This window comes from Gracilinanus agilis, chromosome 2 (genome assembly GCF_016433145.1).
Source record: "Gracilinanus agilis isolate LMUSP501 chromosome 2, AgileGrace, whole genome shotgun sequence".
Classification (NCBI taxonomy): Eukaryota; Metazoa; Chordata; class Mammalia; order Didelphimorphia; family Didelphidae; genus Gracilinanus; species Gracilinanus agilis.
In genome coordinates this window covers 700,144,658-700,171,857 of record NC_058131.1, presented here as the reverse complement: position 1 = coordinate 700,171,857, position 27,200 = coordinate 700,144,658, and the positions used below count along the sequence as shown (strand labels likewise).

General features: G+C 37.1%; 1 protein-coding gene across 2 annotated transcripts in view; it reads right to left on the bottom strand.

Moving 5' to 3' along the window:
* Positions 1 to 10,533: 10,533 nt before the first annotated feature.
* The window catches only part of SLC25A16 (solute carrier family 25 member 16), a 28,492-nt gene continuing 11,825 nt past the window's right edge, over positions 10,534 to 27,200 (bottom strand). Inside the window, exons 5-9 of one of the 2 annotated variants that reach the window (XM_044662938.1) lie at positions 19,133 to 19,254; positions 18,280 to 18,346; positions 16,549 to 16,711; positions 13,165 to 13,233; positions 10,534 to 12,572 (exon numbers count right to left, since the gene is read on the bottom strand). In XM_044662938.1, the coding sequence (XP_044518873.1) occupies positions 12,416 to 12,572; positions 13,165 to 13,233; positions 16,549 to 16,711; positions 18,280 to 18,346; positions 19,133 to 19,254 (578 nt within the window). In that variant the 3' untranslated portion in view covers positions 10,534 to 12,415. The remainder of the gene's footprint in view (positions 12,573 to 13,164; positions 13,234 to 16,548; positions 16,712 to 18,279; positions 18,347 to 19,132; positions 19,255 to 27,200) is intronic. The other variant, XM_044662939.1, reaches the window with a different exon arrangement.

Genomic DNA, 27,200 nt, shown 5'->3' with positions numbered 1-27,200 from the left:
ATGGCACCTTCTTTAAAAAGTTCACTTTTGATTTGAAGAGTTAGCGAGCTTCTTTTCCTGAAATTTCTCCCCCCCAAAAAAAAGTTTAATCTTAGATTTTATGAAAATTATACAATCTCCCCTGAGGAGGGAGTTGACCAATAATTGGATCAACCCTGGCTACATACCTTAGTTACAGGGTATATAAATCAAATGTAAAAAGGAAATCCAAAAACATAAAAAAATTAAATAAAATAAAAAAAATTAAAGAGAAAAATTAAACTTGGGGGGAAAAAATTAAAATCAAAGTGAATGTAAAAATTCTGAGGAAGCAAGAATAAGCCCATAACAGGTCCTTGAATCAAGACCCAATTAAAGTGATTTATGTCCCACAAGACTGTAGAACAATTTTAACAATATAGCACTAACCCATTGGCAGCCAGGACTACAGAAAATTGCCATACTATTAGAAAGGAAAAAGGGACTAAATTTTGAAGTAAAAGGGAAATATGTTTCTTTGGTCTGATTTTACCTTTGATCTCAGGGATAGGGAAGCCAAAATGGCAGCTAAACTAAGATCCTTGTCAGAAATCTGGCACGGGGAAATCTGGCGTCTGACATTGTCCAAACAGCCACTTCCTCGAACCTCAACAAGTCCTGTCTTGCTGCAGATTCTCATCAATACCACTGGGATTTGTTGGTCTCTTTGACCATGTGGTTCTTGGCACTATACAGCAGCTCTTTTGTGACTGCTTCTTTCTGAAATCAGACGCAATTATTAGTAACAGTTCCATGATATTTAACAATCAATGGCAGGTTTCCATAGTCTAAAGCTTTGGGGTATGCATAGCTATTAGGGCTAATGGATATTTTAAACTTATCCTATTGCAAATAAAAAGAAAAATAATTTTTTTTAAAAATCAAAAATTCATAGTTCACATTCCATGACAATGTGTCAGCCAAAACTGTCCAACTTGTCTACAGACTTTTGTAATGGTATTATCTCTAGTCTAATCATAAGAGGAATAAAAATAAAAACAATTGCATTATAGGATACAGTCAATCAGTATCAATAGGAAGTGCCCATTTTACATGTGAACAATGAATCCAGGAGACCTTTTCTCCAATTTTGATAGCTCTTAGAGTGGTTAACATGACTTAGAATGGACTTTCCCAGGCAGGCAGAGTTTCTCCAGTGTGCTGGAAGTTCTTTATGTACACCTTGTCTCCTGGGTGTAGGTCATGGAGTATGGAGTGAGAAGTCTGTAAGTCCTGCTTGTATAGCAGCTCCGGATTCATGGACAATTTGATCTGTAAGTCCTGTATATAAGAAGCAATAGAAGTGTCGTCCCCCAGTAATGATGTGTATGCAGAAGAAAAAGGCTTAGCCTGTATAGGGGGATGTCCAAAAAGCATCTCAAATGCTGAGATGTGTAAATCTCCCCTGGGCCTGTTTCACAGATAAAATAGAGCTCAAGGGAGAACTTCAGGCCATTTTAAGTGAGTCTCAGTGCACAATTTTCCAATCATACTTTTAAGATCTCTATTCATTCTCTCAACTTGGCCTCAGCTCTGGGGATAATACGGTACATGACTAGAATGAAGGGTTCGGAGTCCAAGTCATTGCTTAAATATGCCTTCAGAAGGATAGATTTGAGGAGCTGGTTTATTTCATTTTGAGAAAATACAATTTCCTTGATGTATTCCCTCCTACAATCCAGTCAACCATGCCCCTCCTGTTCAAGCTTTATCCATGATCTTCTTTAAATCTACCAGAAGGGGGCAGGTAGGTAGATTGAGGGCCAGGCCTAGAGGCTGGAGGTCACTTCTGGGCAAGTCACTCACCACCCAATTGCCTAGTCCTTATTGCTCTTCTGCCTTGGAACCAATGCACAACATACATTTAAAGATGGACAGTAAGGTGGGAGGCAGCTGGGTGACTCAGTGGATGGAGAGCTGAGCCTAAAGGTAAGAGGTCTTGGGTTCAAATCTGGCCTCACACTTCCTACCTGTGTGACCCTGGACAAGTCACTTAACCCCCATTGTCTAGTCCTTACCACTCTTCTGCCTTGGAACCAATACACGATATTAATTCTAAGATGGAAAGGACGTGTTTAAAAAAAAATCTGCCAAAAGGAGACCAACCAATTGTGAAAGAGAATTCTTTACTCTATTGCCTATCCTGAGTTAATACTAACTTAAGTACAAGCTTGAACTAGGTGGAGGAGCTAACAAACCACTTAGTGAATTCACACCCTACTTAGTGCTAAGTGAGAAGCCAGCAAGATACTTGGAGAGCTCCATCTTTTTTAACTCAAACAGTCAGAAACCTGTGAATTCTTTTAAGAACCTCAAAAACAGTCAAGAAACTGTGAGCCCTTTTGATGAGAAATTGACCTTCAGAAGGTTCAAAGTAGATCCCACAGACACTTCTCCCTGGGCAGTGCTAGACAATTGGAAACTGTGATTGGCCCCTGTGAAGAGGAGAGGAGACAAGAAGTCACCATAAAAGCAAGTCCAGAACTCAGGGGAAGAGATGGTCTGAAGAGATTGTCTTCTGGAGATAACCTTCTAACTGGGGAGAGTCACCTTCAACTTGACCCTGGAGGAGCTCCAGCTGAGGACTGCTTCCTATTAGGACTAACACATGGGTGAGTGAAAAAGGCTGACTTCCTTTCCCTAACTTGTTCTGGAAGTACTAGCCTCTGGAGAGGAGGAGGGCCGCATGGCTAAAACCCTTGTTTAATTTATCCCTGGGCCCTCTTTGCTGGGACCTCTGAAGCCCTGCCTGGTTCAGACCAGACTGGAGTAATTATCTACTCTCTCTGATTTTCTTACTTTCACTCTTCCTCCTTTTGTAAACAAAATACCATAAAAAATAATTTGGAATTGAGTAATAATTCTTGGCAACCACACTCTTATAAATTTAGTCCAACCTTTTTATTTTTAAGCCCTTACATTCTGGCCCTTACACAATATGGTTGGGATGTTCCTCCGTGTCTCCTGATGCTGACTTCAGATACAAATAATCATCATGTAGCAGAACACATTCTCTCTCCCTCTTGCTTTACGATTTGGCCAATCTTTTCTTGTCCCATTTCCCCAGTGACATTCTTTACATGTTCGCTGTTGGTACTCTAAATGCATGATTCCTGTCCAATGACCAAATGAATAGCCATTCTATAGGACAAATGGGATCCTTGGAATCATTAGGACCTAGAAAGCAGAATGCAAACACTCCTTTCAGAAAGCATTTAAATGATAGGTCTTGGGGATAATAGGATGTCTCCTATTTCACTGTGCACTGACTCAAGCATTTCCCCATGTTACTATATACAGAATGGAGGTGATAATCTTTACTTAGCACTGAGATACTGTTGACATCACTATGCACACTTGTATTTTAATTATTTTACATATTAATTATATTTATGTTAATAATCTTGATTTATGATGTTTGTATATTATATAAAATATTGGTTTAATTATTTTAATTAAATTTTAGAATCTCATTTCCAACTTCCCCCCCAACTCTAATCATCTTTTGAGCTGTGGCTACAAAATGAATGTTTCACAGCATGAGCTGGAAAGCTATTCAGTGGGCAGAGGAAACTGCCAGAGGATTCAGAATTGCAGACTTACGCCATGGGCATCCCAAGGGGTGTTAGTGTTACCATGGCATGTCATCACCTCTGAATACAAAGCAAAACCATGAGCTTTGGAAAGGGCTGTTGAGAAATGAGTCTATTTTGAATCATACTTTGTTAGTGACAGTTAATATTCATGGATTGGTCTCCTGCTGGCAAAAGTTTGGCAAGATCAACCTGCCCAGAGGCTCTTGCTTTGGGTTTTTGCAACAATGGATATGAGCCACAGTCATAAAAAGAAACAAAAAATATTTTGAAAATTCAACAAGCATTTAATAAATATTTGCTATACAAAGTGAGGGGGTTACAAAGATAAAAAGAATAGACTGTCCTCTTCATTTTAGATCTAAATTTCAGTTCAAGCTATCAATCAAGATCCCAAAACTTTTTTTTTTTTTAATTTTAAACCCTTAACTTCTGTGTATTGACTTATAGGTGGAAGAGTGGTAAGGGTAGGTAATGGGGGTCAAGTGACTTGCCCAGGGTCACACAGCTGGGAAGTGTCAGAGGCCGGATTTGAACCTAGGACCTCCCATCTCTAGGCCTGACTCTCAATCCACTGAGCTACCCAGCTGCCCCCAAGACCCCAAAACTTTTAATCTCCCTTTTCCTTCTTATTCCCTCTTCCAGGTACTCTGTGAGCTCCTTTTTTAATAATCCTGGCACTTCTTTATCCTGTTTGTGAAGGGTGGTTGATGCTAATAATGTATGCTCATAAAAAATTTCAGTAATGAAGAAAAAGCTGGGCTCAGTGGCACAATGTGAGTACAAAGTCAAAAGTCAGGAAGACCTCTGTTGAAATCTAGCCTCAGATATTTACTAGTCATTAACCTTTTGTTTCCCTCAGTTTCCTTAACTGTAAAATAGGGATAATAGCACCTACCTCACAGTTGTATGAGGGGATTACATGAGATAAAATTTATAAAGAATTTAACAGTGCCTGGCACCTAGTAGGCACTATATCACATTTATTCACTTCCCCCGTTTTACTTGCTGGATGCTAGGAAGAAAAGTCAAAAACAAACATCTCTGCCCAAAAGGAACTTGCATATTATGAAGGGAAACTTTGGACACAGATAAGTCAATATAAAATATGAACTAAATAATTAGATGCTTTCATGGAAGGAGGAAAGCACTAACAACAGTGCAGATAAGGACCAGTTTCCTGTTAGTTGAAGGGAGCTGGGGATTCCAAAGCAGGACAGTGAAGAACTTTATAGACAGGAAGATAACTTGTTCCAACACTTGGAAGGAGACATGGAATATTGTTCACACAATGTGGCAGAAGGACTAATTTTGTAGAAGAACATTATCTCCCAGAGTATCTTGCACATATTGGGTCCTTAATAGATATTGGCCGAATGATCAATTTAATATTCACCATCTCAGAGAGGGACAAGGGGCAGGGAAAGTACAGGTTTACTTGATACCTTGATACAGAGATGCCAAAATTCTATTCCAGGAAATCACTAAGGCAAAGAGATGACAATCATTTTCGAAGGCTATACTGGTGTAACTCAAGCTTTGTATGGTCCCATTAAAAAAAAAAAAAGCTGAAAAGTTGTGAGTTCAGGTCTAGCTAGAGATGGGCCAGCTTGGCAGAGCCTGGAAAAGTTCATTACTAATACAAGCTGGTTCTCAACAGAGACAGGCTCAGAGGAGAAGGAAGAAGAGAGAGGGAAATCCCACACGGATGAGAAGTTGACAGGATCAAGGGGCTGTGAATGGGATCATAGATTCCCTTTTATTGAGCATATAGGTCCAACATTTATATAGTTTCTACACTCTATGATCAAAGGAAAATATATCAAGAGGATACATCCTTGGTGCTAATTAGATTGTCCAGTTGCAGTTAGGAGTACTCTTCACCCAATTGTAATCTTCAAAGCTTCTTTTGGTCTGTCATTGCTTACATAAGGATTTCTTTAAGAGTACAAAAGTACCAAGGTATAGCTTATATGCATGAAGGCCACGTGGCAGAGATAGAGGTTGAGGTTAGTGATAGTAAGTTAACTGATCAGGATGTTTCGAGCTAATTAAGAAAGCCAAGTGTTCTTTAGACAGTGATTTGTAGACATGCGAGGTCAGACTGGTCCTTGCCTGAGTCTTGAGGTAGATTTTCAAATATGTCTTTTCTGGCGGTTTTTGCCTCAATGGCCCCAGAATGTCCTTATTACAATGTCAGGTACCAGTCTTGAATTTTTTAAACTAAGGTATTCTCCAGTACCATTCATAGTCAGTAAATCAGGCTTATGATCTATATCAGTTAAAGAAGAACCTGCACTAAAAAAACAAAAACAAACAAACAAAAAAACCCCAACAGAATCCTTAAGCATGGAAGTAGGGAAAGGCTTAAAAAGCGGTACAACATTTCCAAGAAACTATTGGTAAATCTTGAAATAGGACCTAAATTTGATGATCTTGTTCTTTTTTGATACTGGAAGCCAATTCAAATATTTATCAGACACCTGCTCTGAGTCACTAAATAACATTTATTGGGGTGAGAAGAGCAGAAGAAGGAAATAAGTATTTATATAGCACCTACTGTGTGCTAGGCACCAGGCTAAGCACTTTTTTTTATTACATTTGATTGCTTAAACTGAAAATCATGAAATCCTCCTGGGAGACCAGAGGCACAGGTAGGAAAGAAAAGGGAAGCAGAAAAACAGTTAACACTTATTTTTAAACTGAGAATTTGTTCCAAAGCAACTAAACTGTTAGGAAATCATTTGAGCATAATGAGAATTTTCCATTTGTTTCTGCATAATTTTATCTTTGAGAAAACAGTGAGAAAATACGGAAAATTGCTCCACTTCACAGTAAAACACAAGTTGCAACCCTTCCAAGGTCCACTTCTGCCAGTAACTCTAAGGTCTTTTTTCAGAGTAAAGTGCCATATTTATTGACTATTCCTCTGTTGAGGTAGGACCTGTAAGCTGAAAGCTGCTCTACCACTACCCTCTCTCTCACCTTCCACTGTAGTGTAGGTCACCCTCTGGCCTACAGTAACTGGATAGAGCAGCAGCCTAAGGCAACAGACTACTGCCATTATTTGTTATAGTATTTACGTATTTAACAATTTACTATACATTAATCTTTGCTACCATTTATTTAGGTTTCTATCCTTTTTTTGGTAGGGGACAACGAGGTGGCTCAGTGGATAGAGCTCCCACCAGGCCTAAAGTCAAGAAGACCCAAGTTCAAATCTGACCTCAAACATTTACTAGCTATGTGACCAAGTCACTTAACCCTGTTAGCCTCAGTTTCCTCATCTATAAAATAAGTAGAGAAGGAAATAGCAAACCACTCCAGTATATTTGTCAAGAAAACCCCAAAAGAGATCACAAGGACTCAACACAACTGAAAAACAACAATCTTATTAATATTTTTGAATATTGTGCCTCTAATTCCATATTCTCCATAAACCACAATTACAGTTTGGTGACTTTTAGGAACACATTATATGTCATTATAGCTGAACAAACTACATTATAATTCATTTGTATTTGCTCTAAATCAGCTCCCAGTTCAGTTGTCTTTTCTATGCAGAGGGCTTTCAGATCCACATATATCCAGGCCTAAATTCCTACTTTGCTTCAGTCCTTCAAGGATTCCATTTGTGAAGGAGTCTAGGCTGTTGTTCCTTCTTTCCTACCTGTTCTTGGCTTCTGGGCCTCAAAGCCATACCTCTACTCTCATCTTTAAACTTGTCCACAGAAACCTTATCAAGCTGGACTATATTTGTAAGGCCCATCCCCTTCTCTCTTTAGTAAGTTCTTCCTAGGGCTCCTATTTTATGCAGAAATCTAGTGTGGCCTTGATTCCTTTTCCTTGCACCTTCATTCATTTCTACTCCTTAACTTCTTCGGCTCTGTTATCTTATTCCATTGGAATGGAGCTTCTTAAGGGCAGTCTTTTTTTTTTCCTTTTATTTGTATCCTTTGGTCCTTGCCATGGTGCCTGGCACGTTCCTTCCCAAATTACCTATCAAACATCTCTTACCAAATATCAGATAAGAACCCCAGACTAAACATGCCCAAAACAAAATGACAACTTCCCCCATCTTCCTGTTCTGTGGAGATCACAACTTTCATTCACCCAGACTCACCAATCCAATCATCCTTAACTCTTCCCCACAGCAAATCAACTACCAAGCTAAGTCAATTCCATTTCCACAATAACTCCCATCTATAAGTAGAAGAAATAAAAGGAAAAAAATATAAAGCCTAAGAAAGACCACATGGGTAAAATTTTCCAGCCTGGTTCTCATCCAACCTCCACAACCACCTTCCCAGGAATGGAGAGTGAGGGGGAGCTACACCCACAACTTTATCTTCAAATCATAAGGACCTAACATGAGAACGAAAATGGGAAGCTGGAAAAGAGTTCTGGAGAGAAAATTCTAATCACACACTTCCTAATGATGATGAAAGGAGAAAAGGAGACAAGTGACTTCTCCATCAGTAGTGTCTTTCTGCTAATGCTGCAAGTATTACAGGAAAAAAACCTTAGATGTCACTTAGTTCAAATCTTGTTAAGAAAATCCAACCCTTAAAAAAAATGAAGTGATTTGCCATCAAATGGCAGAATTGTGCCTCAAAGTCAGGAAGCCCAAGTCTGATGTTCTTCTATCACTAAGATTCTGCCTTTCTTTTATGATTCCTAGCATTAAACCTCAGCTCATTCTAAATAGCAGCATTCCAGATATTACAGATTGTCCATGACTCTGGATCTTTCTGCTTTGTACATTTCTTTAAGATTCTAGGAAAGCCACATCATCAATTTTAGTATCTTTGTTAATTCTTTGACTCCATCCCAGTTCTTAAATGTCACCCAAAGTTTTCAGTTAGGTATATACACAGAAAGATTGGGTTACTTCATCCAAGTCAGTGGTTCCCAAACTTTTTTGGCCTACCACCCCTTTTCCAGAAAAAATACTACTTAGCGCCCCCGTCACATACTATCACGGCCCCCTTACAGTTACTGACTGCCCCCAAATGCACCTGTGGCCATCACCGCCTCCCTGGATCGCTGCAGCACCCACCAGGGGGTGGTGATGCCCACTTTGGGAATCACTGATCCAAGTGGAAAAGAAATCAATTTATAATCCATTCAAAATTTCAAGTGTGGCACAGTTCCAGGCATGTAGTCCCAACACTGGAAGTCTTTCATTTTTGTTGTTGTTCCCTTGGTATCACATAAACCTATGATTAGAAGAATTATGAATTCCACCTAGGGCTCATATCTGGGCCCAAACAAACCAGTCCTCTTGATAATAAATTGGGAATACTGGTGCATTCACATCATTGTGGGAATTCTCATAACACTAGAAGAGGTTTTGTAAAGATATTGGGATGTGAAACACCAGGGTAAGGATTTAGAGCAGGGGTCGGCAACCTTTTTGGCTGTGAGAGCCATAAATGCCACATTTTTTAAAATGTCATTTCGTGAGAGCCGTACACTGCTCACAGTGCCGCTCCTGTAACAGCGCCTGAAAAAAAATGGACTTTATGGCTCCTGCAGAAAGAGCCATACGTTGCCGACCCCTGGTTTAGAAGTTCTATTTTATACATGTTCCAAACTTCACTGTGCCACAAAAAGTACTGAATGAGTAGAGAAACATGAGAAATTTTATATGAACTGATGCAAAGTAAGCAGAACCATGGAAACAGTCTAGAGAATGACTATAATATAAATGGAAAGTATATCAAAAATGGAATATTGTACAAACATAGCTAAGCATGGCACTAAAAGGGAAGGAGAGGGAAACAAGAGTTTCTTAAACACCTACTATGCCAGGTACTATGTTGAGTACTTTATAAATATTATCTCAACCATAAAGTACTATTATCTCATTTTTGCAATTGAGGAAACCAAGGCAGACAACTTGCCCAGGGTCACATACAGCTAAGAAGTACCTAGAAATGAACTATAGCCACTTCACTTTCTCCCTGCCTTAAAAAAAGGCACCCCACTTGTATCTTTCCAGAGGTAGGGGACAATGGGTACAAACTCAATTGTTATCTCACCTTAGTTAGGATTGCTGAACAGCATTTTTCTTGGGGTTTTTTTTGGCAATTCTTTGTTACTAGGAATGACATGATGGATAGGGGAAGGAAGAATATCACCTGGAGATAAAGATGATATAAAAATAAAAAACTAACTTTTTGTTGAAAGGGACCTAAGAACTCATATAATTCAACCCCTTCATATTATAGATGATGAACATGTGGTTCAGAAAGGCTAATGCAGTAGTAAAGTGGTATAATTGCAATTTAAACTTGATTCTAAATCAAGTGCTCACATCCCTTGGCCAACTTTTCCAGACTCAGAAGTCCTCTGGTCTAAGGCATTAGAGAGCAGCTCACTCCTTGCCAAAATTGCTATTTCCATCCTTTGGTTCTCTTTGTTATTGTTCAGTTGTGTCCAACTCTTCATGATTCCACTTTGGATTTTCTTGGCTATTTCGAGGAAGCTGAGGCAAACAGGGATAAATGACTTACCCAGAGTCACATAGCTATTAAGTATCTGAGGCTGAATTTGAACTCACAAAGAGCCATCCTGACTCTGAGGACCAGTGCTCTTATCTACTGCGCCACCTAGTTAACCAGTTTTCAGGGAAAACTTTAAAGCAGTATCTTTGCGGCACTTTTTATCCTTTATTATCTCTCTAGTCTATCTTGGATTTCTCTTAACTATGTTTATTTTATCCATTCTAGTCTGAGAATCATTATCCTTCCTGATGAAGATATTAATGTAACTTACAAAGGCTCAACCCGTTAAAATGAAGGAATGGGATCGAGTTATACCAATCCTTCAGAATACAACAGTCATCACATCACTCTTTTATAATCATTTCCCAAAAGAACCCTCCCTTATGAAAAAAGTTTAGCAAAACTCTCAAAAATACTTTTTAATATTCTTTTAAGACCCAATTAAAGTAATACAACTTTAGCAAAAGGGAGGGTGACAGCTCTTCGATTCCGGCTTTCTTCTGTGATTACCACACATGAAGGCCTCTATTGTAGTAAATGGAACTTATGATGTATAAAAGGAGGAAATATATTTCAAAACATGACTAAAATGTCTTTATTATTAAATTTCCGCATGTATTCTATAAATGGCACAGAATGCAAGTTTTCCCTCAGTCAAACATCTGTAGTTCCCTTTCAGGGGACAACAGAAGATAATGGATTTATCGATTTAAATTACTTCCAGGTGGCCTGACAATACTTAGCTCTAGCATAACCCAGAAGAAGAAACATATAACATAGCTCTAGGAGCACATGCAGTTCCATCAACTGAGAGGTTTATAAATCAAATCAAATATTTACCTGATTAGTCAAAAGAAAATAAACTCTATTCATCTGATTTTTCCCTAAAACTAATTAATTGACAAAGGCAATGACAGAAATGCTTATTATCTTATCCCAAAACAAATATGGAAGCACACAATAATTTCAACTAATTTTCTAATGACTTACCTCATGGTAATGATTCTACACATCGTGACCTCTAAAATAATATTTACAATAATAAATAAAAATGACCCTAAAACAAGTGGCTACAAAGAATGAAAATCTTGCATTTTTAACTTGCTTGTTTTTAAACAGGAGACTACTAGAAATTTATTCAATTTCTCCATTAAATAAATTTGCAAGAGAGGAAGAGTCTGTTTCATGGAAGAACATTTTGATCCAGTAATATATTAATGCACATAATCTATTACTGTATATACAAACACAGTAATCACCCTTTGATCACTACATCAACAATAACAAGAATGCTTTCAATCTACCTGTGTATCATGTGCAAAAGAAACCATAACACATACAATCTCTCTTAGGGTTGAACTGTTTTTTGAGAATAGTAGGTTTACTCACATTTGTTATAATTGTCCTTCAGGAGTGGACTGTCTTTTTAAAAAATGTATGTAAAATATACCATAGTGTCAAGGAATAATGTTTTTTAACTATAACATCTGCAAGTAAGTTTACTTAGTTTCTGAATCATTATAACTATAACTATAACATCTGCAAGTAAGTTTACTTAGTTTCTGAATCATTGTGTCACCATTTATGTCACATTCAAAATTTTATTTTAAAATGACATTTTTAACCCATGGTTCATTGTATTGATTTAGACAAGATAACAGTCACTACCACCTCCACCCCTGCCACCACCAAAATATCACCCTTTCAGTGCTAGCTTGTCCTAACTGAGCAAGATAAAATTTCAGCATAAATTCTTGCTACAATGATCACAAATTACTAAATCCAATTAAAAATCAAAATGAACCCAGTTCATTTAAAAATCCAGCATAATTTTTAATTAAATCTGGCATAAGCCTGGGATTTCTCATGCCATGATTAAAAAAAGCTTGGAAGAACATGATAAAGCTCAGAAAACTGTGAATAGACACCAATGTATCTTTCGCCAGTTTCTCTCGGACCCTTTATTTATTTTAATGAAATTGGTTAACTTAATAAAACACCCAGAGTCAGCCTAAAGATGTGTTTCATATCAAGAAACCACAAATTATGGCATCAAAAAACTAGAGGAAGCACTTCTGGTTTTTGGCTTAAAAAAAAAAAATCAAGTAGTCAAGTACCAGGGATTGACATGACAAGAGTAACTTTCCACTTCCATTAATTCCCTTCCCCTCCCCAACGTAAATATAACAGTGTGTGTGTGTATATGTGTGCACATGCGTGTGTGCGTGCATATGCATGTGTGTATGTACACACACAGGCGTGCATCCCTGGACAATCTTACAGAAATACAAGACTTTAGTTCAGGTGCAAAAATTGCTTCATGAGTTCGTAGGTTGTAAACGCCACCGCTTGTGAGGGAATGCAGCGAATATAGTTCAGAGACAGGCCCCGATACAGTCCTCTGCGAATTCCATGGTGTCCATAGATATACTTCAGTGTCTTCAACATTGTACTGAAATACATCATCAATTAGAAGGTCAGGCCACATCTTTGTAGGAATGAGGAAAAAGGCGATGTGAACACTGATGGCCATTTTCCATTAGCTAAAATAGTTACTGAAATGACAAAAGGACCAAACGCCCTGGAGCTGTACCGTCCTGGCATACATTTGTCAACATTTATTTGAACCCTCCTTGTTAATGGCAAAGTACATTATGGAAATGATTGAGACCCATGAGATCTGATGATCTAGATCAGTGATTCCCAAAGTGGGCGCCACCGCCCCCTGGTGGGTGCTGCAGCGATCCAGGGAGACGGTGATGGCCACAGGTGCATTTATCTTTCCCATTAATTGCTATTAAAATTTTTTTAAAATTAATTTCCAGGGGGCCAAGTAATATTTTTTCTCGAAAGGGGGCCCCTTGACTACCACCACCCCACTACATGGCTTTGGAGAAGTCCATTTCTGAGCATGATTTATAAATGAAAAGGTGGTACAAAATGGTCTCTAAAATACATTCCAAGAATAAAATTCTGTGACTGCTTATTTTAAAATGTTAAACATTTCTATTACTAATGAAAACAAAAAGGGATATACAACTTACAGGCACTTTTCAGAATCTGGGAGAACAGTCCCTAATTGCATTCGACGACGAGTTACATCAAGTGGATAACTAAAGGAAGAGAAAAGATCAATTCAAGGACATTCATTTTTTGAGCATTTGATTAAATTAGCATGTCTAGAGTCACTCTAGTGTGTATGGGTCCCTGAGAGAAGAACAAGACCAATTTTGAGATTCCATGAGTGTATAACTGAGCTACCAACATGTGAAAATTGTAAAATACAAGGCAATTCAGTATAGGATTTCACAGACAAGAATTGTAAGCATCCAGAGATGGGAACAACTAGTGTGATTTGAAGAAATTTAAGAGGTTTGGGGCCTTAAACAATAAGGATGACTGGAAAGAAGGTGAGGGAATCAGGAACAGAGGCTGAATGGTGGAGAAGTCAAAGGTAGAATCAAAAGACAGTAAAGAGAGCAGGCTGAGATGTAGGAAGTTGACACTAGAGTAGTAGGGGGGGAAATTTGGACAGGAAGAGGGAATCACACCAAGTTCAAGGGCATGAGGCATGGCAGCCATAAAGTGATCAGAGTGGCACTGTGGACCTAGATAAGGAAGAAATCTCAGAGGTTCTTAAATCCAAATTCTCCCAGATAAAGGCCTAGACTAGGAGAGTGGCAGTCAGAATGAAAAGAAAAGAGCTGATGGCTGAATGAGTGCATGAAGGTCTAAAATGCTTCCAGGGTTTTCAAATCACACACAGATAGTAAAACCACCACAGAATATTGGTATAATGAGGCTCTATTACTTCCAGGAATACATATAAACTGTCTTTCAAGTACTTTTATAAACTGGGCCTTTCAGAGCTGTCCCAGTCTTCTTAGATATTAGTGTCCTTTACCTACCCCACAGTTTGGTGACTGGACTCCTTATCCAAATGCTTCAATTCTTACCCACAAGCCTTTGCACTGACTTGTCCCCCATGCCGAGAATACACTCTACCCAACCCTCCCTTCTGTGCCTCCTGGAATTCCTGGGTTCCTTCAAGCCTCAGCTCAAGCACTACATTCTGTTAGAGAGCTTTCCCAATTCCCATCATCCCTAGGGATCCTAGTGCCCATGCCATTCTCATAACCATGGTGAATTTACTATGTATTGATTCTGTCTGCCTACACTTTTTTGAGTACTCACAGGCTCTCCTATTAGAATGTAAACTCCTTAAAGGCAACAGCTGTTTGGTGCTAGTCTTATTATCCTTAGCTCAGGATAAGTGCCCAACAACACACCAGCTTAACTAATGCTTAAACACTTATTGACAAAAGAGCTCCACAGTGGGAAATGTTTGTGGAACTAAAAGATAAGTAGATCTGAGGTGATGGCAGAATAAATGTTTCTTCGGGATGGATGAAAATGTGTAACTATGGCTTCGGAGTGTCATATTCAAACTCTGGGAGTTGTGAGTCTCACCTCGATTGACAGATGAAGACAGTTGGAGACATCGGAATATTCCCAGATGCCGTAAGGACAAGAGGAAAGGCAGTTGGCCAGGGGATATAAATACCCTGACAGCCATCTGACAGGGACCTTTGGCTTTGGACCTTTGGCTTTGGACCCTTGGCCTGGGACCCTTGGCCTTGGACATTGATCTGATCTTGGAGCATTGTCCTGTGGATCTGACCATGGGTCCTCTGATTCTCTCTGAATTCCATCTAGATATTTAGACATCTGAACCATCATTAGATACTTAGGTATCCGGGCCCGGAAGGGAACCAGGAAGAAGGAAGGAGAAGAAGCAGAGGGAGGTAAGGATGGTATTTCCTGACGGCTGTAGGACTGACATAACAACTGACAATAAGAAGCTGAGAGGGATCATCGATATCTGTATCAACCAAGCTGATTGCTTTCTCTGGTTTGGCTGTGGCCAAGCTGAGCCAGAGGAAGTGAAGAACAAGAGCTCCAGCATTATTAAAACAGCCTACAGTCCTGAGGGATTAGTGATCATAGCCATTAGTGACAGGGTCTCCTATCCCCAATCCATTCCTGATTATTCCTTTCCCTTATTAACATCTATAGATAAAGTTTATTAAGTACCTTCCTGAGTAGTTATGACATCACAACTCTTGGGGAGAGAACAACGCAGTCAGATGAAAATGTTGTCCAAGGCTGATAGAGCCCAATATTAATAATCAATCCAACCCCAGGTAGGACCTGAAAGGGTTACCCATCCACCTGACCTTTAGGGATCCTGCCTGGGCGCAGTTATCGAGAAGGGGCAGTTATCCCCTATCCAACTGAGTGATAGGACTCGGTTGTCTCTGCACCAGTTATCAAGGGAATCCAAAGCACAGCTTCCCTGATTAATATTCCCTATAATAACCATAATATCAGCTAAAGATACCTTCTTTATAACAGGAGACAGAGGTAGCATTGGTGCATCTGAACAAAAAAGATAACTGAATAACCAATAGAAGAATCAGTTCTCCTAGGACCAAATGTCAAAAGAAAAGACAAGTCTAAGGACTGAATCTTCAGGAAATCTCACCATTAAAGAAGAAGAAAAGTAAAATCAATAATTCCCACAAAGAGATTCAAGAAAAAAATAGTATGGAAAGCAAGTAGGAAAAATTTTGAGCAGAGGGTAATCAATAGAATTAAGTATTACCAAATGATGATGGTGAATGATATTATGGGGGGCAAAAATGTCCTCTCAAGTTAGTAAGAAGGGTTTTGGGTGTGGGAGTGGGAATGGAAGACATGTCGAAAGCAGAGGTGGCCGAGTATAGAAGTCTGGCAGAGAAAATGAGAAAAGGAGTAAGATAGAGAGCTACAAATAGTGGTAGGGTCAAACAGTGGTTCAAGACTCAGAAGATAAGAAAATCCATGCATAATCAATGGAAAGAGCATAAGATGTAATGAACATGTAAATTCCAGATTCCTAACAGAATGGATTATAGAACCAGGTATAGAGGATAGCATTACAAAAATACTAGGGGGAAAGACAGTAAGAAATACATTAAAACAAAAGGATAAGCAAAAAAGCTCATGGCAGATGAATATAACTTTCTGAAATTTTACAGATTTTTCTAGAAGGAAAAAAAGTATAGAATGATAAAGGGAAATGGAAAATTCTTATTTTTTCAAAAGGCCAAATTTTAAAATTTATTTAATAAAATAAAGGCAAACAGTTGAAAATTATTTGAAACTAGCAAAACTTAAAATATGTGACAACTATTATGGTTTTCACAATCAAGATGTTAATGCATAATATTTGTATTATTATATTATTTATGAATAAATTATTAAGATATGAAAAGCTCAATGTTAAAAATGAGGTTAGGTAAGAATTTAGCATTCTACATATACACAAAACATGTATTATGCAATTTCACATGATTTTCCTAAATTACAGTGGTTGGGAAACTTACGATATTGTCTGTGCTATTGCTCCAGCAATGCCACCACAAAGCAAGTTAATGTGTGTTTTCAAAACTAAGACATTAGGGTTGTCTGATGAAGGTCTTCCAAGCAAGGTAGGAGCATGAGAGAGACCAATGCTCTTTAAGGTACCAAAAGTAAAAAATGAAACTCCTAAAAAGCAAAATGTCACATTTACTATAACATTTAGCAACACAGGAATGGAAAAACAATACATTATTTCAAGTCCATAACAATGCATTTCTTCTTTCTTGATTATTGCATTTTGCCTAATGCATAATTTCCACTACAAAACACTAAAATATAAACAAGTTTATCCACAAGTTAAAGGAAACCAATAGGAATCATATTAAATCCATAAGTAACCCTTACCAAAAAGACCTAATGTCTCAACTATTTATAGTTTCATACAAAATTAAGAAGAAATGTTTATAGCGTAAGTTAAGGAGAAAACAATTTATAACTTGTAAAAGAAAATCTAGCTTGGCTTTTGATTCTGGTCGCCATATTAAAATAGTGGTGATCACAAGTAAATTGACAAGAACATACATTAAAAGCCATGTTTTCTTTCATAAAATTAAAGATTTAGAATCAGAGAGGACCTTAGGGATCATCAGGTCCTAGGGTTCTTAAACTTTTTTGTCCCCATTGACAGTGAAAGTAAAGCCTTTGGACCTATATTCAGAATAATGTTTTTAAAGGATTTAAACAAAATACAGTTAGAAATGAAATGAATCACATTAATACTGTTATTAAAAATTTTTTTTCTTAAGGCTCAGGTTAAAAACCCTTAATCTGGTTCAATAATCTCATTTATGTAAGAAAATTTTAGCCTGGAGAAAGTCACATTCCCAATATGGGGTAAAGCTAAGATGCTAACAAGTTCAAGCAGTCTTTCCACTTAGTCCACATTATCTAAAAATAAATAACACGCAAGTTAAAAAAAATTCAGACATTATAAGGAACTACCTTTTAACCTGATGCCCATTCTGAGTCTTCAAAGTCAACATTGTCAGAATGAGAAAAACTCAACCAGGTGTGCACCTCCACATAGAGACAAGAGGTGCCTGAGAGCTCTACTTTGGATGCTGTGAGATTAAATGACTCTATAGCAAAGAGGATGTTACTAGTCCTTGCTTGAATGTCATCAATGTTCTTAACATAAGATAAGATCCTAAATTACCAAAAAAGATTAGAATTTGAACATTGCTATTCAAACTATCTTTATTCCTTCTAAATTTATGAAATATATTTTCTACCACAAATTCTTGTGACTTCAAAAAACAAAATATATTTGGATCAATTAAACTGTTAATAAGAAACAATCTATAATATTACAGCTAATAGCTAATCCTCAGGTCATCTCTTTGTATATACAAGTACTAGATAATACTATTGACCAGTTAGAGCCTGATACTAGTGCAACCAATGTTCTAGATTCTATTCCCATAAGGCCCAGTTAGTTTTTACATAAAGAAGGTCACAGATAATACTCTTCCCTCATCTCATAAACACAGTTGTTCCAAAAGGAAGACAAGGTGAGAGTAAAGAGCAGGCCAAATGAGCCACCTTTATATATGACAAAGGTAAAGAAAGCAACAAAGACATATTCAGAGTGAACCTGTGTGACTTCTTTCAATTTCTTACAAAGATTTCTCCTATAACTGTCAAACTCAAGTTGTATCTGAAAAGTTTTAAAAAATTCAAATTGTGATCCATACCTGCATAGGGAGCCATTCCTATAATAGTAGGCATCAGTCCTCTGTAAAACCCACGAAAACCACCTTCCTTTTAAAACAAAGAAAAAACAAATAAGTTGTGACTTTTATGACAAACTTAAATCAGTGACAAAAAAACTTATCATGTGGTACAAACTAGAATGCCAGTGTCTACAGTGTTATAGACTAATTGCTTAAAGACTTCTGATAAAGTAGAAATGCACTCTCTAGGTCAAAATGTGTCTACTTGCAAAAGATACCTTTGCCCTTTGGGGCCCAGAATAAGTCTTATAGCTCTTACACATACACTTGAAAACAACTATCCCATCACCCTAAGTCTCCTCTTTTCCAGAATACACACATCTTTACTTAGTTCTTCCAAGTGATTTTCAACTGGCATAAACTCTTTCACCTGACTGCCTTTTTCTGGACACTGAACAGCCTGAAGTATTCTCAAATGTGTGCTCAGATATGAACATGATACTCTAATTCTGATCTATAAAAAAGTATTCCTTTCCTCTCTCATATTTTGGAATAATACCTCTCAATTTATCATCTAGCCAACAGATTTTAATCATTGTTTTGGGTTTTGATCAAAAATTGTGATTTTCTAAGTGTGGAGGAACTATGGGATATGGAAAACTTTCTCAACTGAAGCTGATTGGCACGGAGTCTGTAATTTCTAGTCTCAGTCTTTCTGGGGGTGATGACAACTTGACAACGAACACAGGTAGACTGTGTCTGAGTCAGAATTAGAACCTATACCTTCTTAACTCCAAGTGAAGCCAATATTCATCCTATGATGCTTTTTTATAACATAAGGTAGATAGAAATGAAGGAGATAAAAAGGAAGTACCTTTGCATAAATTGTCTTGAATGCATGAACAATTCCTGTGTATGTGTGTTCTCCTTTCACCTGGAATGCCAGGCGAACTCTAACCATGTCAAGTGGGTAAGTACAAATGACTGCTGTCATGCCTGCAAAGAGAAAAGAGAAAAACTGATCAAAAGCTTTGTAAGAGCCAGTTCACCCTGGCAGAAACATGCTATTAAGATACAAACACTCATAGCTGAAAAGAAGATGACATTGCTAGCAAGGATGCAGTCTTAAGTTTTTCAACTTAGGGTCAATCCCGAGTCATAAGCAGGTTCTCCCAAAAATCAGCTAGCAGAAAAACTTTTCTCCCACTTCCCAAATTGGAAGGCTGCACCTGATGACCCTGAATACAAGAAAATTACACATGCCAGTATTAAGATGGCAAAGCTAATGCTTGTCCCTATTTTAACTCGAGACTATTATGAGGATGAAACAATGGCTAAACAGATATAAAAACACCATAGAGAAAATTAGTCTAGAAGATATTCTAATACCATGTATTAGCAATGCAGTAACATTATTATTCCTTTATTTTTATAATGATGTGCTAAAAGCTTAGAAATAATTGAACCCAATACAAAAGCCACATACATAATCTTTAGCAAAGCAAGTCTTCTGATTCCAAATTTCTACTCTATCATGGTGAAGAAAGCATTACCATTCCCAAGTATGCCCATATCTGCAATAGACTAATGGTCAGAAGATCACCTCAACTTGAGATTCAAACCCAACTACCCTGCTGACATTGCAAATGTCTAAAAGGATATAATCACTTGAACTGCTACTAAAAGACAAAAGACAGTGGGTTCCTTGTGCATACAAAACTACCCTCCACTGCTGAGATACTGGATTTTATCTGGATTTTTCTTTCCACACTTGCTTTGTCAGATACTTGTTATAGGGGAGTTTTATTGGCTTCAGTCAAATGACAGAATGCCTAGTCTTTACAGCAGAATCTGTTGATATTTTATTCTGACAAAGAACATCAAATTAGCCATGAGTGACAAATGTCTGACTCTCTTGATTTATTGATTTATGAAGTTATGATGTCATTTAGGTTTTTGTCAATGAATTCCAATCTCAACAGAACTTATTTCAAAGACATACTGCTTGAATTGTCTTTCCCCTCACCTAAAGTCCTACAATGGCACTGTAGTGGACTGGGGAAGCCAGTTTATCAAGAGGAATATTTATTCTACTCATATAAATTAGCAACAATAAATATGAAGTTGGTTTGGACACCACTGAACATCACTTGGTGGGTGCTATCTCCTTCTCTGGCTTCAATAACATTCCTCTAAATTTTATTTTTTTTCCTACCTGGCTGAACACTCCAATTCAGTCTTCTTTGACAGATTATTTAGGTGGTGCTCCCCAAGGCTCCATCTTGGGTCCCTTACTCTTTTCTTTCTACATTCTTTCCCTTGATAATTTCATAAGTTCTCATAGAATAACATTTATAAAGCTGATTGCCAAATCAAAGTCTTATCTCTTTCCTAAACTACAATCTTGTACCACTGCCTTCTACCTACTGCCAACTGCACAGCTCCTCTTAGATGTCTCATGGGGGAGAAGTATTTTCCTCCCTCAAACTTCTCAATCCAAATCCTTCTGCAAACTTTCCTGTCATGAACTGAACCATCATCCTAATATTTACCCAAGCTCGAAACCACAGCCTCATGTCTGATTCCTTCTGCTTCTTCAACTCCCATGTTACAGTTACCAATTCTTTTTAACCTTACATCCACAATCTCTCTTGCACCAATTCCTTTCTCTATTCTAATCTAGGCTCTCATTAACTTTCACCTGCATTACTATAATAACTTCCTAATCTGACTCCCTGCTTCCACTCCAATTCATATTCCACAATGTTGAGAAATAGTCTTTAAAAAAAACAAACAGAAATTACAATATCTCATCCTCCTACTCAAAATCTCCTCACCTTGAACCCTTCATAACCTATCTTAAGTCCATTTCTTCAGGCATACAATGTATTATTGCTTTCTGAGTGCTTCATGTTATATTTTAACTCAACATCCATGTCTGTACAGGCTAGCCATTCTTGCCTGCTATAATGCCTCTTTACCTGTGGTCGGCAGAATCTCTAGTGGCTTACAAAGAAGGGATAAGATATGTCATCATTCCTGGCCTCCCTCTGCCTTTGATAAGCACTCTGTGGTTCTTTAAATTCATATGTCTGTCCTCTGTATTTACTTATGTATATACCCAGCCTACACTGGCAGAATAGATGCTCCTTATGGGAAGAGGCTATTTAGGTTTTGTCTTGCTAGATCCTAGGGTCTAACAGAATGACTTACACATAATGTTTTATTTTGTTGATTTGGAATTTAGTTAGCATTCAAAGAGAACAATAAAGCCTAATTCACTTAATGCTAAAAAGGTCAATTTACACCGGTGAAGTTAGGCTGATTAAATTTTTAGAAGACATTTCATTAATATCAAGTACATTAAATACCTTCAAGAAAGTATCACCCAAGATGGGTACATAAGACATGGTTTTAAAACTATAAGTAATTAAGCCATTAAATGTTTAGAAATAAATGATACTTAGATTCTTAAGAACTTTATTCTTATAATCCCTTTCAACATCCTTATGCAATGTATTTCATATTATTTGGTTATTTGATAAACATTAAAAAGGTAAACCAATATAGTTCTGCCAGAATTGCCAAATTCTAAGTAATTTGGGTACAAATCAATGAGGTTTTACTACACAGTTCTTCATCAATGGAGGACATTTTACAATACATTAATTGTTGGCAACTAAATATAGTGCTTTTCTGGATTGTTTGAAAATATTAAGTTAAATCTAAAGTCATAAGAAAGTCTTGCCTGAAGCAAAAGTAATTCAAATGAATTAAAACCTAAATTTAACCTAAAATTGCAAATCACTTAATTCAGAAACTTCTAAAATTAAGTAGTTATGGCATTTTTCTTCATTTTTCCTTAATTATAGCTGAGTTCTCTATAGCTTAATAATTAAATTCACATCACTTAAATATTCTAAGTTTTGAAGACTGACTTTGGGAGAAGTGAGATGGGAAGAATTTAAAATGTTAATCTTTATTATTAATGTTTTAAAGTAAATCTTGATTTGGCCTCAGCACTGGCAAAATAGTCAGTGAGGCGATATTAGTTATGACCTTTCCCAGTCTTTTCTTCCAGTTCTCTATCGTGTTCTTTCTTCAATTCACCAATTTATCTTTTTTTTTAACCTCACCACTTCTATTTTAAAGAAAACTTAAGGTAAATGTTTATAAAACTTTCAGCATTCTAGTTTATTATATATGTGTGTACACATATGTACACATAGAAAGTATATAATTCTTTTATACCCTTCAAAATGATCTTTCCCTTCATCCATTTCTCCCATCTTTTCCTATTTGACTTCTACTAAACTCTATCTTTATTATTCGTCATGCACCATTAAATTAACCCTTTAAAAATCTACTCTCCCTTTTTGCTCCTTATTTTACTTGCTTATTTCTTTCTTTTTCTCTTACCCTTCAATCTCTTCCAACTATCCTGTTTCCTTCTTCTCCCTCATGCCAATGCAAAGTGCAGACCCATCAACCAAAGTTCAATCAAGGGATGTTTCCTACCTAATAGAAGGAATGGGACAAGGCTGAGCATACCATCAGGTTCTGCTCTGTTCTTTTTTTTATTATTATTATTATTATATAAACTGGATACAACCATACGAATCTACTTAGTGATCTGTAACTTTGACCATTACATATTTTGGACTCATAGCAATCTCCTGAAAGTCAGCTAAGTACATTTTTTGCTATGTTTATATACTTTAACCTGACTTACATATTTTGGCTAAGCTAGGATCCTTCTCTGAAAGTGATACTCAAAACTCCTTTAGTAATCTGTGATAGAAATAACTATATATTGCGTTCAGATTAAAATCATTGTATATTCTATTTCTAAGCTATTTCTTGACAGTGAGAAAGTCTGATTTGAACAGAATACATGTATACCTTCTGCCCAGTTGATAAAGAAGTCCAGTGGAAACTGGACTCTGAAAAAAATAAGCAGGTGCCTACTGAACCTGCCCCACAAGCCAATTTTGTGGCCTTTAATCCTTTAGTATCTGGTTTCATGCTAGGTGATAAAGCCATAAAAGTTGTCCATGAGTAAACAAGAGAAATCTAAAGCTACTTACCAGAAATACTGGTGATGACAGCCTTCCTCTTCCCCCATCTTATAACTACAATCCAATACAAAGAGCAGTATGTCTTCACCTACCAGGAAGCAATAACACCTTCAATCAAGCTGAGATGGGTTTTTGTTTCTGGGTATGAAACCTACCTCTCAGTCAAGAAGCTTAGAATTTACTGATAAAATCAACTATCTATGAAGGGTTTAAGAAAAGAATGGAAAAAGAAGAGCTCTTTCTCCCCAATCCTCCTTCCATCCCAACAAATTTGCAGGGTATTTATTATGCAGTATTCAGTTCTAAGAAGCTAGAAAGGCTTCAAATACAGGCTGGGCCAAATATCCAGCAGCTACTGTTGCTGAGGACAACAATGGTGATCACTAGCAAGCTGAATACTGGGTAATAAATTCAATAACAATAACAAACATCTAAAGAAAACACAAGATAAATAAAAAGAATAAGCCTTCAAAAAAAACCATAACCCAATTATTTGACATGTTTGGAATGGATCTACCTTACTGTCTATAATTTACTCAGCCCTACATATTAACACTACTACTTAAGCCTATCTAGAAAATAAATTTCCAAGTTTCAAAGAATGTTTTGAATCAATTCTCTGGTGTTAAAATCTATCAGAGAATATGAAAAATTCTGGAACTGAAAATGGTATATAATTCCTAACTACAAAGAAAATCTAAGACAGTTATACCAAATATAGCCTTGATATTGGGGTGTGGTTTGGACTGATGGCACTGGTGAAGGTAGTACAGTGTGTCATCACCATGATACCAGAGCATGGACACATCAATTCGAAGATGATTTCCCAGTCTGGAGTAGAAGCAGCACTGAGAAGTCAGAAGTACAACATTATCTGCCTCCCCCAAAACTTATCTGATTCCTTCGCAAAGGAAATGAAATAGATTCTAAATATTTTAAAAGGAGAAAAGAACTCCACAGAAAGTGGCCACAGTGGGTGAATTATGATGATAAAAAGTGGGGGGTGGGGGGGAGTGTTGAAGGTACTATATTATGTTCTCAGAACTTCTAATTCCATTGTGCAACAAAAATATCACGTCTTGTGCTCCCAAGCTAAAGAATCTAGATATTATCTAGTGCAACCCACTTGAAACACATAATAAAACTAATACATATTAGTAATTTTCCCCCCTTGGGAAAAACACATGAGGATAAATTCGTTCAAGAGTGCTTCCTTCAGGTTTATTTTCTATACATTCCATCTCAAATAAGACTGTTTCTTGAGTCAAACTGCAATATACTAAATCTTTATTAAGTCACGACAAAAAGAGGGCTTTTTTGTGTTGCCCCAGAGGGGTGGTAGGTTTAGAACATTTCGGTTTAAATAATACACAGAGAAGGTCCTCCTGATTAGTGAAATATCACAACCAGACACACTAACCAAGAGCCATAAGACCAACTCTATGTAATAATCCAGAGATACCAAAATTATAGGGAATTTCAAGAGTCATAGGTCATTTGCCATTGGCAAGTTGCACTCCAGAGCATGGCTATGAAAGATGTTAATGTAACCCTAAAATTTGACCATCAGAGTTCTTAGAATTAAAAATAGAAAAAATAAAAGCCCCTGGAGATAGGCAAGCATTCTGTGAGGAGGGGAGAGATAAGACATATATACACATATATGTGTAAATTGCTTCTAAATTTTGAAGCCAGATTACAAGATTAAGCCACACAGTGCTTTTAAAAATATGAGCAGCACTAGGACTGAGCACTTGCCTTCTTAACATCCAAACCTTCCTGACCCTCATTAATGAATACAATATAAAATAATATAAATATATATTCAGTATAATATAACTGACATAAAACATGGTTTTATCTCTATGGGGAGACGGCATATATAAAGAAAAAATTATTCAGATGACTTGTCTAAAAAAAAAAAAGTCAGCCAATGGCATGGTTAGTTTTTTATTAGTTTCACATTTTGTTAATGCTTTCTACTTTTTCAAAGGACTTTCACATGTTATTGTGAATGTGGGAAATGGGCTTTTTAAGTCCCATTTTAAATTAAAGGAAAATGAGAGACACACAACATGTGAAAGTCACAGTGAAATCAGTGAAAGATCAGAACTACTATGACTTCAGGCTTCCACTACTACTGAAATCATACCCACTGGCCTCCTCATCAAAATTTCCCCAAAACTGGAATAGTCAAGAGATGGACAGACAATAGGTGGGTCTACTCATCCATCTAACTTATTTAACTTATTTTCTGACTCCACCAATCTTTTTTTTTAAACATAAATGGCAACTGGCAGAAGGAAAGAGATCTTCAGGAAGAGGAGGTATGCTCAGAATGGGGGAAGAGACTTATTCTTTAAAAACAGAAACCCTAACTCTCTAGTTCTATGCCCTCCCAGAAGATTCAAGACATACTGGATTGTAGTTGTAGGAGGAGGGAAGGAAAAAAGAGAATGAAATTCCTTCAAGTTTTCAAAGAGACTCATGAAACTTACAAAGATGTCAAACTTTAGATGCCCACTATGATCTACAAAAAATTCATCAAAATCCTCTCTAAAAGGCCACAGAATATTCAAGAGAAGCAAGATAAAAATACATTTCCACTTTAATCAGGTCATCCTCAAATTCATGTAAAGACAATGTATATTGTATAATAAGTCTCTGTTTCTGTACTAAACATGAAGCAATCCTACCAGGCTAATAGTGTCAGACCCCCCAGTGTGACTTCTGGAGGATCAAGAAATTAAAAAAAAAATTTTTTGGTTTTGAACTCTAGAAATAATATTCTTAGTACACTGTGCTGCATGAACTACCTCTATTATACCTGAAACCATTTTTATTATAAAATTATTTAACATAAATGTGCATATACTAAATCTCAAAGTGGACTGCTATGCTTCTATGAAGTGAGCAGGTCCTTGAATAAGTGAACATTGCCCAATAACTAAAGGGTAGGAACACCAAAGAATGCCTCCTGGATGGCATCCATCCCATCAGTTTTCCTGCAAACTTTGGGGGGCTTATCTTCCAAAGTTACTTGGCACAGTGAGTTAAAAGTAACAGCACCTAATAAAATAAAATAGTGTAATCCTTCTCTTTCCTCCTTGTTGCATTGGGACCCTCCTTTAAAGCCCAACTCAAATCTTATTTTTTCTAAGGTCTCCTTTGATTCCCCAGAGTTAACTCTCCTTCAAACCTCACACAGCACTTTTTCTCTTACATTTTAATACATTATTTTGTTTTAAAATTATGATGTACTACATTCTGCCAATCCAAAGGAAGGATTGTAGCTTATCCAAACTCTGTTTACTTCTACCCCTTAATACCTGAAAATGTTTTTTGTTAAAGTTACATTAACACATAATGCTAGATATAGCAGTAAGAGGAAAACACTTCCTCAGAATTTATCCTTTCTTCATTTTAAATGAGAAAAAAGGCAATATTTGCTGCTCTAGTTACTTCTGCTACTGCATTGTCCAATAAACTTGGCCCAATCAGCTAGTGCTGACATCAGAAATGAAGCCTTAGAATTCAAACTATTAGTGGTGTTAGGCAAGGCAAATCATCAGGAAGCCATTGGTGAAGAACATGGAATGCAGGACTAAGGTCAAGTGTAAGAGGCAGCCTGAGAGCACAACCAGAAGTTAAATGAGGGTAAGCTCACAACTTTCTCTCTTTTTCTCTATCACACACACACACACACACACACACACACACACACACACCCAACATTATGGCAGGAAGCTGAGAGCCACAACAGGCTTTCTGTTGGCTTTTTTTTTCCACCCTTACCTTCCATCTTAGAATCAATTCTTTGTATTGGTTCCAAAGCAGAAGAGCAGTAAGGGCTGGGCAATGGGG